The following is a 13,667-nucleotide window of genomic DNA, read 5'->3' as shown; positions in this document are numbered from 1 at the left end:
CTAAAATTTTTAACAGGTGCTGGGAGCTTGGTTACTTCCCTTCAAAGTGGAAGTTAGCTAAAGTTATCCCAGTTTTGAAACCGGGGAAAGATCCTTCCTTTTCCAAGAGCTATCGGCCCATCAGCTTACTCTCTGCCCTATCCAAGCTGTTTGAAAAGTCAATACAAAGGCGAATTCTTGCTTTCGCAGATGAACAGGATATATTACTGGAAGAACAGTTTGGGTTCCGGAAAGGAAGATCAACCATCCACCAACTCACAAGGGTTAACAACGTCATCCAGCAAAACAAATCAGTGTCCAAAACGACTGCCATGGCAATATTGGATATTGAAAAGGCATTCGATAACGTATGGCACGATGGCCTGGTGTTTAAACTGCATAGGTATAATTTTCCCATGTATCTTATTAAAATTATCAAAAATTATCTTGCAGATAGAGCATTCCAGGTTTCTCTGAATAATGCACTTTCAGAAAGATTCACTATTCCTGCTGGTGTACCCCAGGGAAGTATCCTAGGTCCCATTCTATACAACATTTTCACATCAGACATCCCACCTCTTCCGGGTGGTGGTGTTCTGTCACAATTTGCTGATGATACTGCCATTCTTTACAAAGGTCGTGTCATTAATGCTCTGAAGAATAAACTACAGACAGGTCTGGACGCTTTAACGGAATATTTTACAAGCTAGAAAATTGTGATCAATGCAGCAAAAACTCAGGTCATCTTGTTTCCACATTCAAGATCTCCAAAACTTGTTCCATCAGACGAATGCCGAATACGATTCGGTGATGAGGTCATCCAATGGTCCGACGAAGTCATCTATCTAGGACTCACCTTTGACAAACATCTGATATTCAGGTCACATGTTGACAAAATCGTTCAAAAATGCAGCATACTCACTAGGTCTCTGTATCCGCTAATTTGTAGAACATCTAAACTATGCCTGAAGAATCAGATGGCTGTCTATAAACAAATCATCTACCCCGCAATTGAATACGCAGTCCCTGTTTGGCGGGGCTGTGCACGAACACACAAACTTAGGCTTCAGCGCATTCAAAGTAAGATCTTAAAGATGATTCTGAATCTACCCCCTTGGACAAGGACTAGCGAAGTACATGAGATGGCTTCCCTGGATATACTAGAACAAAAATTCGAACAATACTGCACGAAATTTGAAGAGAGGTGCTCAATCTCTGAAATACAAATAATTCAAAATTTGTACGTATTAGGTTAGGGATAGTTATAAGTAGGTAGATATTTTATAACTAATTAAAATAAATATTATGATTAAACATTAGTATGTAAAACAAGAGTAACCAAAACACCTAATATTAATAACGAATCGTATGAACAACAAAGATGAAAGGCCAAAGGGTCAAAACACTTGTACTGTAAAATGTTGATGTAATACACAGAAATAAGATTAATAAACAGATATTTATGCAAAAAAAAATGAGAAATAGCGTCATTTGAGTTAAAGCAGCTACTCTGAACGTACAAGACACCGTCAGAACGATGGCACCGAAAAGATGGCAGATTTGTACCGTCACTAACACATTCAAGTACGAACGGCAATGCGAAAGCGAATGTTGAACACATCTTTATACTAGTATGGGGTCGTGTAAAAATATGCCATGCGAAACAGGGTTGTCATATATACAGGTTAATCTGTATTATTATTATTATTACTATCATTATTATTATTAGAATCACTCTTGCATACCGAAGATAGTCGATACATTTCAGACCAGGCCATTGCAATTGTCTCGTACTGAAATTTCGAGAAGAATCAGATATCTTCGAGCTTCATAACTTCAATAAAAATAAACTACAAATTTGTCGTACCTAGCCTCCTATATTAGCAAATTAAAAAGGAATTGTTTCAAGTTTGGAATATATAGTTGTAGAATAGTAGCTGTTTAATGTAACTAATCTGTACTTTAATGTAGGTGTATCGCTTCAAATTCTATTAGTGAAAAAGAGGAAAGCTTGCATAATTCATACAATCAATCAACTAACTGATATTCGGAAAAGTGATGGGAGCGTGTTAGTTTTTTCGTATTCACGACATCCAGTTATGTCTCTGACATTACTCACCCACCTTTTTTACTACCGGAACTATCAATGCAGAAATCTATCGATCTGAGTGTCTCCAGAAGAGATTGCTGCCTTTATATAAGAAGCATAATACACATCAACTGTTTGGGCTGGATTTAGCGTCGGCTCACTATGCTAAAACCACTCTTAATTGTCTTGCGGAAAAGGGTATAAATTTCGTTGAGAAATATATCAATTCACCAAATTGCCCTCAGCTTCGACCCATCGAACGTTACTGGGCAATCTTGAAGAGTATCTTCAAGAAGACTGGTAAAACAGCTAGGAACCTGCAGGAGTTCAAAAAAATTTGGACTCAAGGGTCCGAAAAATGCGATGCAACAGCTGTCCGGAACTTGAAGAAGAGCGTTCGATCAAAGGTTCGAAAATTCGTGAATAAAGGATCAATTTTTAGTTTGAATAAAATATCGTTTTTTATCATAATTTGAATGAAAAATGTGTGGATAGCTTATTTTTGATACACTTCTTACAAACAGTTTTTAATATCTTGCAGAATTACATAATTTGGCCTTCCAAATGATAGAAATTAATCCCATACAGCCCTTTGCAGTTTCTTTCACTGAAACATTAAAATCCAAAATGAAGTAATCGACATAAAAATTCTGTATGTTGCTATTTAGAACCATAATTGCACACCCAAAGAATTAGGCGAAATATTCCATCACTACATTGTAGATGACCCACGGCCCACTTTTCAACCAGTTGTAGTTTGTAGTAGAACTTTCTGCTGATTTGCTATATAAAATGTATAGAACCGACTCAGAAGCCATTCATTTCGAATTTGGCTGCCGTTGTCAACGTGTTCATTATGGCGCGATCGAGGCATCTCCAAGCAAAATACAAAACTTGCTACCGCGGAAAGTGAAAGAAGCAGGATACTCCAACCGAACACATATAAGTATCGCACCCACAGACAACAGGTCAGCCCGGAAATAGATGTCGGAAGTCAGCGATTTTCATCTGAAGTCAACGGTATCCATCGAAATTTGAACTCACCATTATTTCATCATAAAGAACTGTCGTGGTTATTGCGTAATATTGAATTGTTTGTTAGAATGTTTATGTAACTGATCTGTACTTCAGTTAAGGTGTATCATTTCAACTTCTAGTCGTGAGAAAGAGGAAAGCTTGCACAGCTGGAAAGCTGCGCTCCACCAGTTTATTGCAGCCGAGATTTCATCGAACGACGTTCGGGTATCACGAACCGATAACATCTTGTTTTAGGACGTTTGGCACTGTTGAACATCTTTCCAATTTTGGTGAACCAACTCACAAATTTTCGCAGAAAATGCTACGTTCTACAATTTTATGACTTGACATATTCATTAAGACCATTTTATTGTCAGATGAATTTCATAATTACAAATAAATAATTGTAGATAAATTTACACAATCGATCAACTAATTGATATTCTGACGTATAGAAAAAGAGTGTCAGTTTTATTCATATTCACGACATGCAGTTATGTCTCTGACATTACACACTTGTACTTTTTTTCAAAGCAATATACCGTCGTTTCAAGAACCGGAGCAAAAATCGTGATAATAAGCGGAAACGGGGTTCAATACACACGTCCCACATGAGTCATTTTTTCTGGTATTGTTGATTCCTGAAGAATGAAGTTCAAAGTCAGAAACCTGACTCGTGTTCATCAGATACGCCGGATGAGAACCCGAAATCGGCTCTGCCCTTCGCCGTAGAGATAACACCATCTAAGTTTGACGATGAATTTGTTTATTTTGTTTTTAGTAAGAGTAGAAAATGAGGTTATTGTAGTACCCATTAGAAATTATCAATGAACATTTCATTTAAAAAAAACCTAATTATTATAATGATTTGTGTTTTTGTTTAGTGTTTACTCTGTGAAAGGAAACCATCCCTGACGAATGGATGTACAACGGCATTAATTTTATCATAGATCAAGATCAGGTCGAAACCATATCAAAAGATCTTCTAAAACATAGTTCGCTATATCTCAGCTAGTACAGATAGTAGAATAGAGTTTTTATGTTGCTCACGGTAGCCTATTTCAACATATTGCATCAGTCAGTATAAAACAATACCAAAAAAACTGTTATACTTTTTATACGAGGAAACTATGTTCAGACCAGTTAATTCATTATGTACCCAAGCGACACGATCGCGCGGCAACCGCATATATCCATAGTAATGAAAACATGTATATTGGGTATTAGTTAGGAGGTTAGTTAACCCAAGAATCCGGCGAAATATTCCATCACTACATTGTAGATGACCCACGGCCCACTTTTCAACCAGTTGTAGTTTGTAGTAGAACTTTCTGCTGATTTGCTATATAAAATGTATAGAACCGACTCAGAAGCCATTCATTTCGAATTTGGCTGCCGTTGTCAACGTGTTCATTATGGCGCGATCGAGGCATCTCCAAGCAAAATACAAAACTTGCTACCGCGGAAAGTGAAAGAAGCAGGATACTCCAACCGAACACATATAAGTATCGCACCCACAGACAACAGGTCAGCCCGGAAATAGATGTCGGAAGTCAGCGATTTTCATCTGAAGTCAACGGTATCCATCGAAATTTGAACTCACCATTATTTCATCATAAAGAACTGTCGTGGTTATTGCGTAATATTGAATTGTTTGTTAGAATGTTTATGTAACTGATCTGTACTTCAGTTAAGGTGTATCATTTCAACTTCTAGTCGTGAGAAAGAGGAAAGCTTGCACAGCTGGAAAGCTGCGCTCCACCAGTTTATTGCAGCCGAGATTTCATCGAACGACGTTCGGGTATCACGAACCGATAACATCTTGTTTTAGGACGTTTGGCACTGTTGAACATCTTTCCAATTTTGGTGAACCAACTCACAAATTTTCGCAGAAAATGCTACGTTCTACAATTTTATGACTTGACATATTCATTAAGACCATTTTATTGTCAGATGAATTTCATAATTACAAATAAATAATTGTAGATAAATTTACACAATCGATCAACTAATTGATATTCTGACGTATAGAAAAAGAGTGTCAGTTTTATTCATATTCACGACATGCAGTTATGTCTCTGACATTACACACTTGTACTTTTTTTCAAAGCAATATACCGTCGTTTCAAGAACCGGAGCAAAAATCGTGATAATAAGCGGAAACGGGGTTCAATACACACGTCCCACATGAGTCATTTTTTCTGGTATTGTTGATTCCTGAAGAATGAAGTTCAAAGTCAGAAACCTGACTCGTGTTCATCAGATACGCCGGATGAGAACCCGAAATCGGCTCTGCCCTTCGCCGTAGAGATAACACCATCTAAGTTTGACGATGAATTTGTTTATTTTGTTTTTAGTAAGAGTAGAAAATGAGGTTATTGTAGTACCCATTAGAAATTATCAATGAACATTTCATTTAAAAAAAACCTAATTATTATAATGATTTGTGTTTTTGTTTAGTGTTTACTCTGTGAAAGGAAACCATCCCTGACGAATGGATGTACAACGGCATTAATTTTATCATAGATCAAGATCAGGTCGAAACCATATCAAAAGATCTTCTAAAACATAGTTCGCTATATCTCAGCTAGTACAGATAGTAGAATAGAGTTTTTATGTTGCTCACGGTAGCCTATTTCAACATATTGCATCAGTCAGTATAAAACAATACCAAAAAAACTGTTATACTTTTTATACGAGGAAACTATGTTCAGACCAGTTAATTCATTATGTACCCAAGCGACACGATCGCGCGGCAACCGCATATATCCATAGTAATGAAAACATGTATATTGGGTATTAGTTAGGAGGTTAGTTAACCCAAGAATCCCAACATGGGTAGTTTAGAACACCTTTACGTAAAAAACCAGAAATGAACTTTTCGCATTTAAGAGCTGACCGATATATATGAAGTTGAAATATATACAAGTTTTGGTTAGGCAGCAGTATTTTGAGTACAAAAAGGGGTCTTTATGAATTTATCAGGGCTTCTTAATTCAACTGTTGAGAGCGCTGATCCTTGGGCGACCGAGTAACACCGTGATCAAACGTGGACACCAGCGTTCGTGTATAAGCAGAAATTAAGACATAAAGCATAGTTTAATGAAACCTAGAATGCTCCAGATAGTTGTTAGGTCAGGTACAGAGTTTATGTGCTTCAGGGATGGTATCGTATTGTATTGTCAATTTATTCAACAGAAATAGAAGTGAATATAAGTGTATAGTTTAAAACGTCAGTTAAATCTATATATGACATTTCGTGACGCTATCGAAATACCGCTCTCGCCGCTCAGGTTGTTGCAGATGCTTTTATGTACATGAGAAAGTTAGCTCATTCTTGGAGCTTGGACGATACAGTTGTACATACGCGATTTAAAGAGTAATAAAAACAAAATGAAATCTTTACTGAAAATTTTAATAACTGTTTCAAAGCTAGTTTTCACGACAATCGGTATTTATACAAGTTCGGTAATTGGAAAACAATTTTACCATACGGACATTTTGATTTTGATTTTTTCATTGACAACATGCGTAAAAAGGTGCATCAAACCTCAATTATCAAAGACGTTGATGTTGATGGCCTTCCTGGACGTGGCTCATCGTCAACGCATTCTCGACCCTCTTTGAACAACTTGAACTGAACGCATACAATGTTGAATGGAACTTCTTTATTCTTACTCATTGTGAAAATCGCCGATTGCACTCTTAATACTTCAGAAACACAGACCTATACCAAAGTCATCATATTAACAAGATAAACAGCTCTCATTTCCCGAACAAATCTTTGGAAACATTCTTTTTGCGAGTATGGCGTCCTCAGGCGAGTCCGCATCGAATCTTGTACATACAAGTAGTTGAGAGAAATGTCAAATTCGTGCGCGCGAAAATAGCAGCACTGTGCGCCCATACAATTGACATGAAATGTTGAATGGCGTGCCGTGCGATGGCGTTGCTGAACTGAAAATTGATTTTGCACCAAGCTGATAGGGTCTGCCTATACTAAACATTAATGAATACACTTGGCACAGATGTCACTGACAGTCGTACCAACCTAGGAATTCGACCAAACCAAAATTCGACGAATATGGTTTCCGCGCGAAATATAATTCCAAAGTCTTACTACTTTTTGCCCACAGTGTAGTATATCAAACATTCGTTGTATACCTATAATATATATGTGTAACATTATATACTTACATTGCATCTTTTCTCCGAGCTGCTCTTAGTGAAGTAGGATGCTCGTGATTAAGATAGCGTCTTACACCCTGTGTCAGTGTTACAAAGTAGTTTGACCATTGTAGTTCAGATATATCAATATTAAAAATATTCTTGTCCTTTTCCGTTAAGTAATGATGAAGTTCTATCGCATTTTTATTGTCGAATTTCCATTCACTAAATATGAATTTTTCAAGCCTATTTAATGATTGCCAGACGTTAGTGTGCATTCGCACTAATCTGAAAAACGTTTTAACAATAAATAATCTAAAGAAAGTTATTTTTTTGTACAGTGGTCTTCCCCCAACCAATTGCGTCAAAAAATCAAAGATATATGCCGGAAGAAAATGAACAAAAATCGCAGATACTTTAAACATCCAAAGACTTGGCAAAAACTTCAAATGTGGGTACCTGTAAAGAAAAACAGTAAAAGATACAAGATATTAATAAGAAATACGCTATGCAAGTGTATGGGTAATGTAAACAATTTGTGCATAAAAACAATTTCCATGGTCTTTTTCCAGATTTGATAAAACAAAACCATTACATACATAGTTGCCAATGCAACCAATCAGTCGTTTCTGCAATTTAGGAAAAGTGGAAATGTTCAACAAAACCATTTTAATTTTGCTGAAAACTACTTGTGAAAATATTCTCCATGCGCAACTAACCATTTCAATATTCAATATTTCCTCTAGCAGATTTTGTTGCAAAATAAGATTTACATGTTTTTGCCTTTGTCATATAGGAAGGCTATGCAGTCACTTGAAAAACCGACTATTAAAATATGGCCCTGAGGGTCAAGTATCATATACCATTCGACTCAGTTTATCGAGCTGAGCAATGTTTCTGTGTGTGTGAGTGTGAGTATGTATGTGTCAAATAATTTCACTAGGTTTTCTCGGAGATGGCTTAACCGATTTAGATAGCCTTAAATTAAAATGAAAGGTTTTACGGTCCCATACTGAATTCCTGAATTTCATCCGGATCCGACTTTCGGTTCTAGGGTATAGGGGTAAAGTGTGTTAAATATTGTTATTCCCAATCTTAGGGTCAAATGAAAGGTCTCATGGTCCTACCAAAAATTACTGTATAATTTTGGATACAACGAAAATTTAAATCGTCGTTTAGAGTACGATGCAAAATCGTATAAAATCTTCAACATTCGAATAAAAACTAGTGGAGTTTGTACGTCATGTTAGTTGGCCGTACGAATCCACTGCGATTATACCGGTTCTCAGGATTCAGTGCTGGAAACACGTATAATAGTGAACCTACTTCGTTTCCTAATAGATAGTCTAACCGATCAGAGAACTGTTTCATTCTCCATGTTATACTAGTTAATGCACAAACTCTTGGTTTCTTTCAAAAATCGAAGAGAAACATTTTGAATAGAATACCACAGTATTGTATATGAGAAAGGCATCATTACACCACTAGGTGGATTAAAATAGGTTTTTAATATTATTCTAGCGAAATAGAAACCTTTGCTTCAAGACGCCAAAGGCAATTGTCACGACCTGTTGTCGATTTTTTTTTTAAATTTGTTTATTCTTTTTGCCTTTCTTATATAGAAAGGCTATGCAGTCACTGTGAAAACCAACTTTTTAACTGATTGCTGAATGTCATATACCATTCGATTCAGCTCGATGAACCGAGCAAATGTCTGTGTGTATGTGTGTATGTGTGTAACAAAAATATGCACTCACTTTTCTCGGAGATGGTTAGACCGATTTCACAAACTTAGATTCAGATGAAAGGTCTCCAGGTCCTGCTTTTGAATTTCATCCAGATCCGACTTCCGGTTCCGGAGATGATATGCACCAAAAAAATGAAAAAATATGCACTCACTTTTTTCAGAGATGGCTCGAAAGATTTCCACAAACTTATTTTCAAATAAAAGGTGTTATGGTCCCATAGTCTGCTATTAAATTTTATTTGGATTCGACTTGCGGTTCTGGAGATACATGGTAATATGTGAAAATAAGAGGAAAAATGTGCGGTCATTTTTTTTTGGAAACGGCTAAACCGATTTTCACAAACTTAGATTTAAATGACAGGTATTATAACTTTCTGAAATTTACTAGAATATTTTATTCGGATCCGAATTCCGGTTCCGGAACTAAAGCGTGATTAGTGGAAAATTACCAATTTCATTAGTGTTTTTTACGAACGATGGTCAAACAGGTACAAATCCCATAAAACTTTCACATAAGTTCTTCTAGTTTGCAGAACATGTTAGTTTGTGGGCATAACAGCGTAATTCGGATCTACTGGTTCCCCTTTTTCCTGTTCCGGAAGCACCGAAAGTAGCGAAGAAAAATTCCAAAAATAAAACTCACTTCGATTTTTCAGCGATGCTTGAACTGATTTTCACTAATCTTGATTCGAATTAGAGCTTATATTATCTTTAAAGCTACTGTGACATTTCATTAGGATCCGACTTCCGTGCACGCCATGAAGAAATCGAAACGGTTACGGATGTCTGATACTGGCGTGTGATATTGGTAAAAGACAGTGCTGCGGTTATTAAATTTTTTAGTTTTTTATTAAAAACGTCAATGAATCGAAAATTATTTGAAAAAAACTGTTTTAATCCACCTAGTGGTGTAATTCGGTCTAGAATAAAATCACGCTTGCTGCCCCTTGATCAATATGCCAATGTTGAACAACTTTGGATTGCTCTCACGCTTACACATTTTACACTATACTTATGTGTTGTGTATTCTACGCCCGATCGTATTAATGACTTGAACTTGATTGAAGAACACTTTAATTCACTCTCATTGTTAACAGATCAAATGAAATTGAATAACAGAATTATAATACTATGTGATTTCAATCTTCCTGGAATTAAATGGACTCGCAGCCCGTACAACTTCTAGGATTGAGTTAGCGTGCGCTAAGCTGAAGTTCTCTTCGAACGCTGGACCAGATGGTATTCCTGCAATAGTGCTAAAAAGTGTTTGTGCAGCCTTTTAGTCCCAATGTCAATTCTATTCAACTCATCATTCACCTCAGGAACGTTTGCTGATATTTTGGAGAGTTCATAAGTTACTCAAAATTATTGTCCTGGATTTTATCACTCACAATTGCAGTAACTACATCTCCGAAACTCAGCATGGTTTTATGCCCAATCGTTCAACTTCAACGAATTTACTCTCCTACACATCTTCTATCATGTTCTCTTGAAGCACGTCTCCAAGTTGACGCAATCTATACAGATTTCTCCGAAGCCTTCGACAAGATAAATCTTCAAATAACAGTCGCTAAGCTCGATACGCTTGTTTTCAATGGATCCTTCCTGAGCTTACTCTACTCATATTTAACTGGCCGCAAAATGTCTGTAAAATACTTGACGACACCCTCGCCGTTAGCTCAGGAGTACCTCAGGACAGTTATTTGGGACCATTTATATTTTTACTATACCTTAATTATCTCAATTTTTTGCTGAAATGCTGTAAGCTGTCCTTTGCTGATGATTTCAAGCTATATCACCAGGTTAAATCTCAAGAAGACACAAGATTTCCTTCTATCGCAAACATTTGTTTATAAAATACGAGTATAACATTACGGGCAAAGTGCTAAAACGTGAATCGTTCGTTAAGGACTTAGGAATTATTCTTGACGCCAAGTTAAATTTCAAAAACCACATTGATTATATAATTTCCAAGGCTACCATGGAACGACCCTGCTAATCTACCTAGTTACCAAGATCGCTGTAAGCTTATAGGCTTGGATCTATTATCTGTTCGTAGGAATGTCTCAAAAGCAGTTTTCATAGCCGATTTGTTACAATCACGTACCAATTGTGCCGAACTCTTACAATTAAATTATTTCGACATTCATCGTCGTAGTGTGCGTTATCACCCCATCTTGAGATTTCCTTCCACCAGAACAAACTATGGATTCAATGAACCATTTACTAGTATGTGTCGTTCATTCGTCAACTTATATAATGTCTTCGATTTTCATGTATCTCGAAATGTACTCAAACGATTGTTTATTAGTCACTTATCATGTTACTATATCGATTTTGATTGGTTCTTTTCGGCAAGCATTAACTGAGAGAGACGAAAGATATGAAATGAAAAGACGGATAGGTATTCTAAATTGAATCAGTTATAAATTTAGAACAGAAAAGCTAGCCTAGGCAGGCTCATATAGGCATGATCAGAAGAAAGAAATGAATTCTATTTTACCTTCTACTTGAGGGGGTCGAACACTAAATTCGAGTCCCCAAGTATGGTCGTGTAACAAGTGTAGCTCTTCACCACACTATGCTACTGACACCGGCAAAATAGAATTCTATTCATCTCCATCGGACTTATCCCTGCGGTCAAACCATCGCTGAGAAAAGTAATCCATTTTGGAATGTATGGCCACTATTTCCGGTGCTTCCGGAACCGGAGACCGGAAACCAGGCCTACTGTGTATTTTGTTTCGCCGATTTAATTGACACTTTTGCTAGTCTGTTTTCCATGTGTTTGCATACCTGAGGAAAGTCGAACATCAAAACGAGAGCAAATCGAAATCCAATTATGATAGCAACATTACATTGAAATCTTAATTTCGTTTCAGCTCATCATTTTTTCAACTGATATCACATTATGTTATACTTTTGAAAAAAAACTTGCGAGGCAAACATTTTGTGAAACTCCAAAAATGATAATTAAAAAGAAATAACTTCATAAAGACAAAATAAACAACTTTATAAGAACAAAATAGGACTAATTTCATTAGGCGATACAAAAATGCAAAAGTAAATTTTAATGGAACATTTATTCTTTCAATCCTATGTTGCGTTTTACAAAAATGCTACGACATCCTGTGGCAGTTGTCCGGAACCATAACCGAGATCAATGAAAAGATTTTTGTTAACACTTTTGCAGTTTTTACATCAATAACCGTCCTTATTTTTGCTTGCAAGATTATTGTTGTAGAACCACACATCTGAAGGACATTGGATAGGTTGGCGATCATTGGTACCACGATTATCTGAAGCTAGTTCTCTCCTTTAGGGCATACTGAGCCTTTACCATATCCGGCCAAAAGGCCTCATTCTCTTCCGAGGACGAATAGCGACTTGAGCATTCTCATATCGCTGATCGTCAGCCACAGAAAGACCTTCTTCAGGAACTTGATATGAAAAATACATTTGACGTCAACGATTTCTTACTGGTGTGGTACGTTAAGTATCAGATTCTCTAACAGTTTCGCGTATAGTTAAAAAAATATCAAATGGTTTAACTATTATTTTCGGTTGTTGTTTTGACCGTTATTGTCTGTGGTTCAGAAATCGACGATTAGTGATTGTTATTCGTGCATCAACTAACAAGCCCTTTAAAATAGATCAATTTACATTTAAATAATAAGCTCTTCTTTATATCATATTTTTAAAATGAAAATTTAGTTCATGGAATTAAAAGATCTTTCGATATATAAATCATACCAGAGGCAGCGGAAGCCCTATTATGAGTGTGATGTGATGTGATGTGATGTGAAGTGAAGCCACCATCAGTACAAGGACTTGCCAGTGGATGCGGGTAGACTTACAGTAGCCCCGATATGACTCATCCATTCACCTTCTTACTATAGCTGTTACCGAAAAGCGAACAAAAAGGGTTGGGCGGATATGAAAGTAGAGTCACTTACTCGTATTCCGCGGGAATAAAAGATGCTCTTCCAACCATAATATCATGTGCATGGATGAAGCATATCGCTATACATGCTTGAACCCGCCTGATGGTTTGTTTGAGAAGGGCGCGTCAGACTCATTTCAAACCTTCAGAAGGAAACAAGTTTCCTTCAAGTGACTTGGGCTGGCTATCCACAATCCCTCGTCCAGTCATTAATTCGTCCGATGCCCTGATGCTCCCTCCCCTTTACGCCCCCGTGCAATATGTTTTATATTGATAAATACAATGAAACATAGTGTAATGAAATTAATATAACATAATATAATATAATATATTTTAATTTAATATAATATAATAGAATGTCATACAATATTATATAATATATTATAAAACAATATATAAAATAACAGTTAATGTAGAGTGTCAGTTATGCTCTTCTATCTTCGCAATACTGCAGGAAGTAGAATATTTCTCTCCTGATAACAATAATAATATCCACACCTACAAAAATAATATATGTTATTATTATTGATGACAAATTTATTATAACAATAAATATAATAATGAAAATAATAATAAAAAACAATATAATATAGTACAATGAATTATATAATAAATAATAGAATGAATAAAATGATATGTTGCGATATGCTATGATATTATATTACTTGAATTTATATGTCATTTCTCAGTCATGAAACAGGAACCAGTGAGGACCACCTTGTGAT

The 13,667-nt window shown here is 36.2% G+C and overlaps 1 protein-coding gene across 1 annotated transcript in view; it reads right to left on the bottom strand.

Annotated features, from left to right (window-relative positions):
- Window positions 1-7,263: 7,263 nt before the first annotated feature.
- LOC131433123 (putative fatty acyl-CoA reductase CG8306) overlaps window positions 7,264-13,667 on the bottom strand; it is a 374,751-nt gene continuing 368,347 nt past the window's right edge. The window contains exons 6-7 of the mRNA XM_058599945.1: window positions 7,592-7,711; window positions 7,264-7,540 (exon numbers count right to left, since the gene is read on the bottom strand). Coding sequence (XP_058455928.1) covers window positions 7,279-7,540; window positions 7,592-7,711 — 382 coding nt within the window. The 3' untranslated portion in view covers window positions 7,264-7,278. The remainder of the gene's footprint in view (window positions 7,541-7,591; window positions 7,712-13,667) is intronic.

This window comes from Malaya genurostris, chromosome 2 (genome assembly GCF_030247185.1).
Source record: "Malaya genurostris strain Urasoe2022 chromosome 2, Malgen_1.1, whole genome shotgun sequence".
Classification (NCBI taxonomy): domain Eukaryota; kingdom Metazoa; phylum Arthropoda; class Insecta; order Diptera; family Culicidae; genus Malaya; species Malaya genurostris.
The sequence above is the reverse complement of the archived record's forward strand: the minus strand, read 5'-3'. Positions and strand labels throughout refer to the sequence as shown.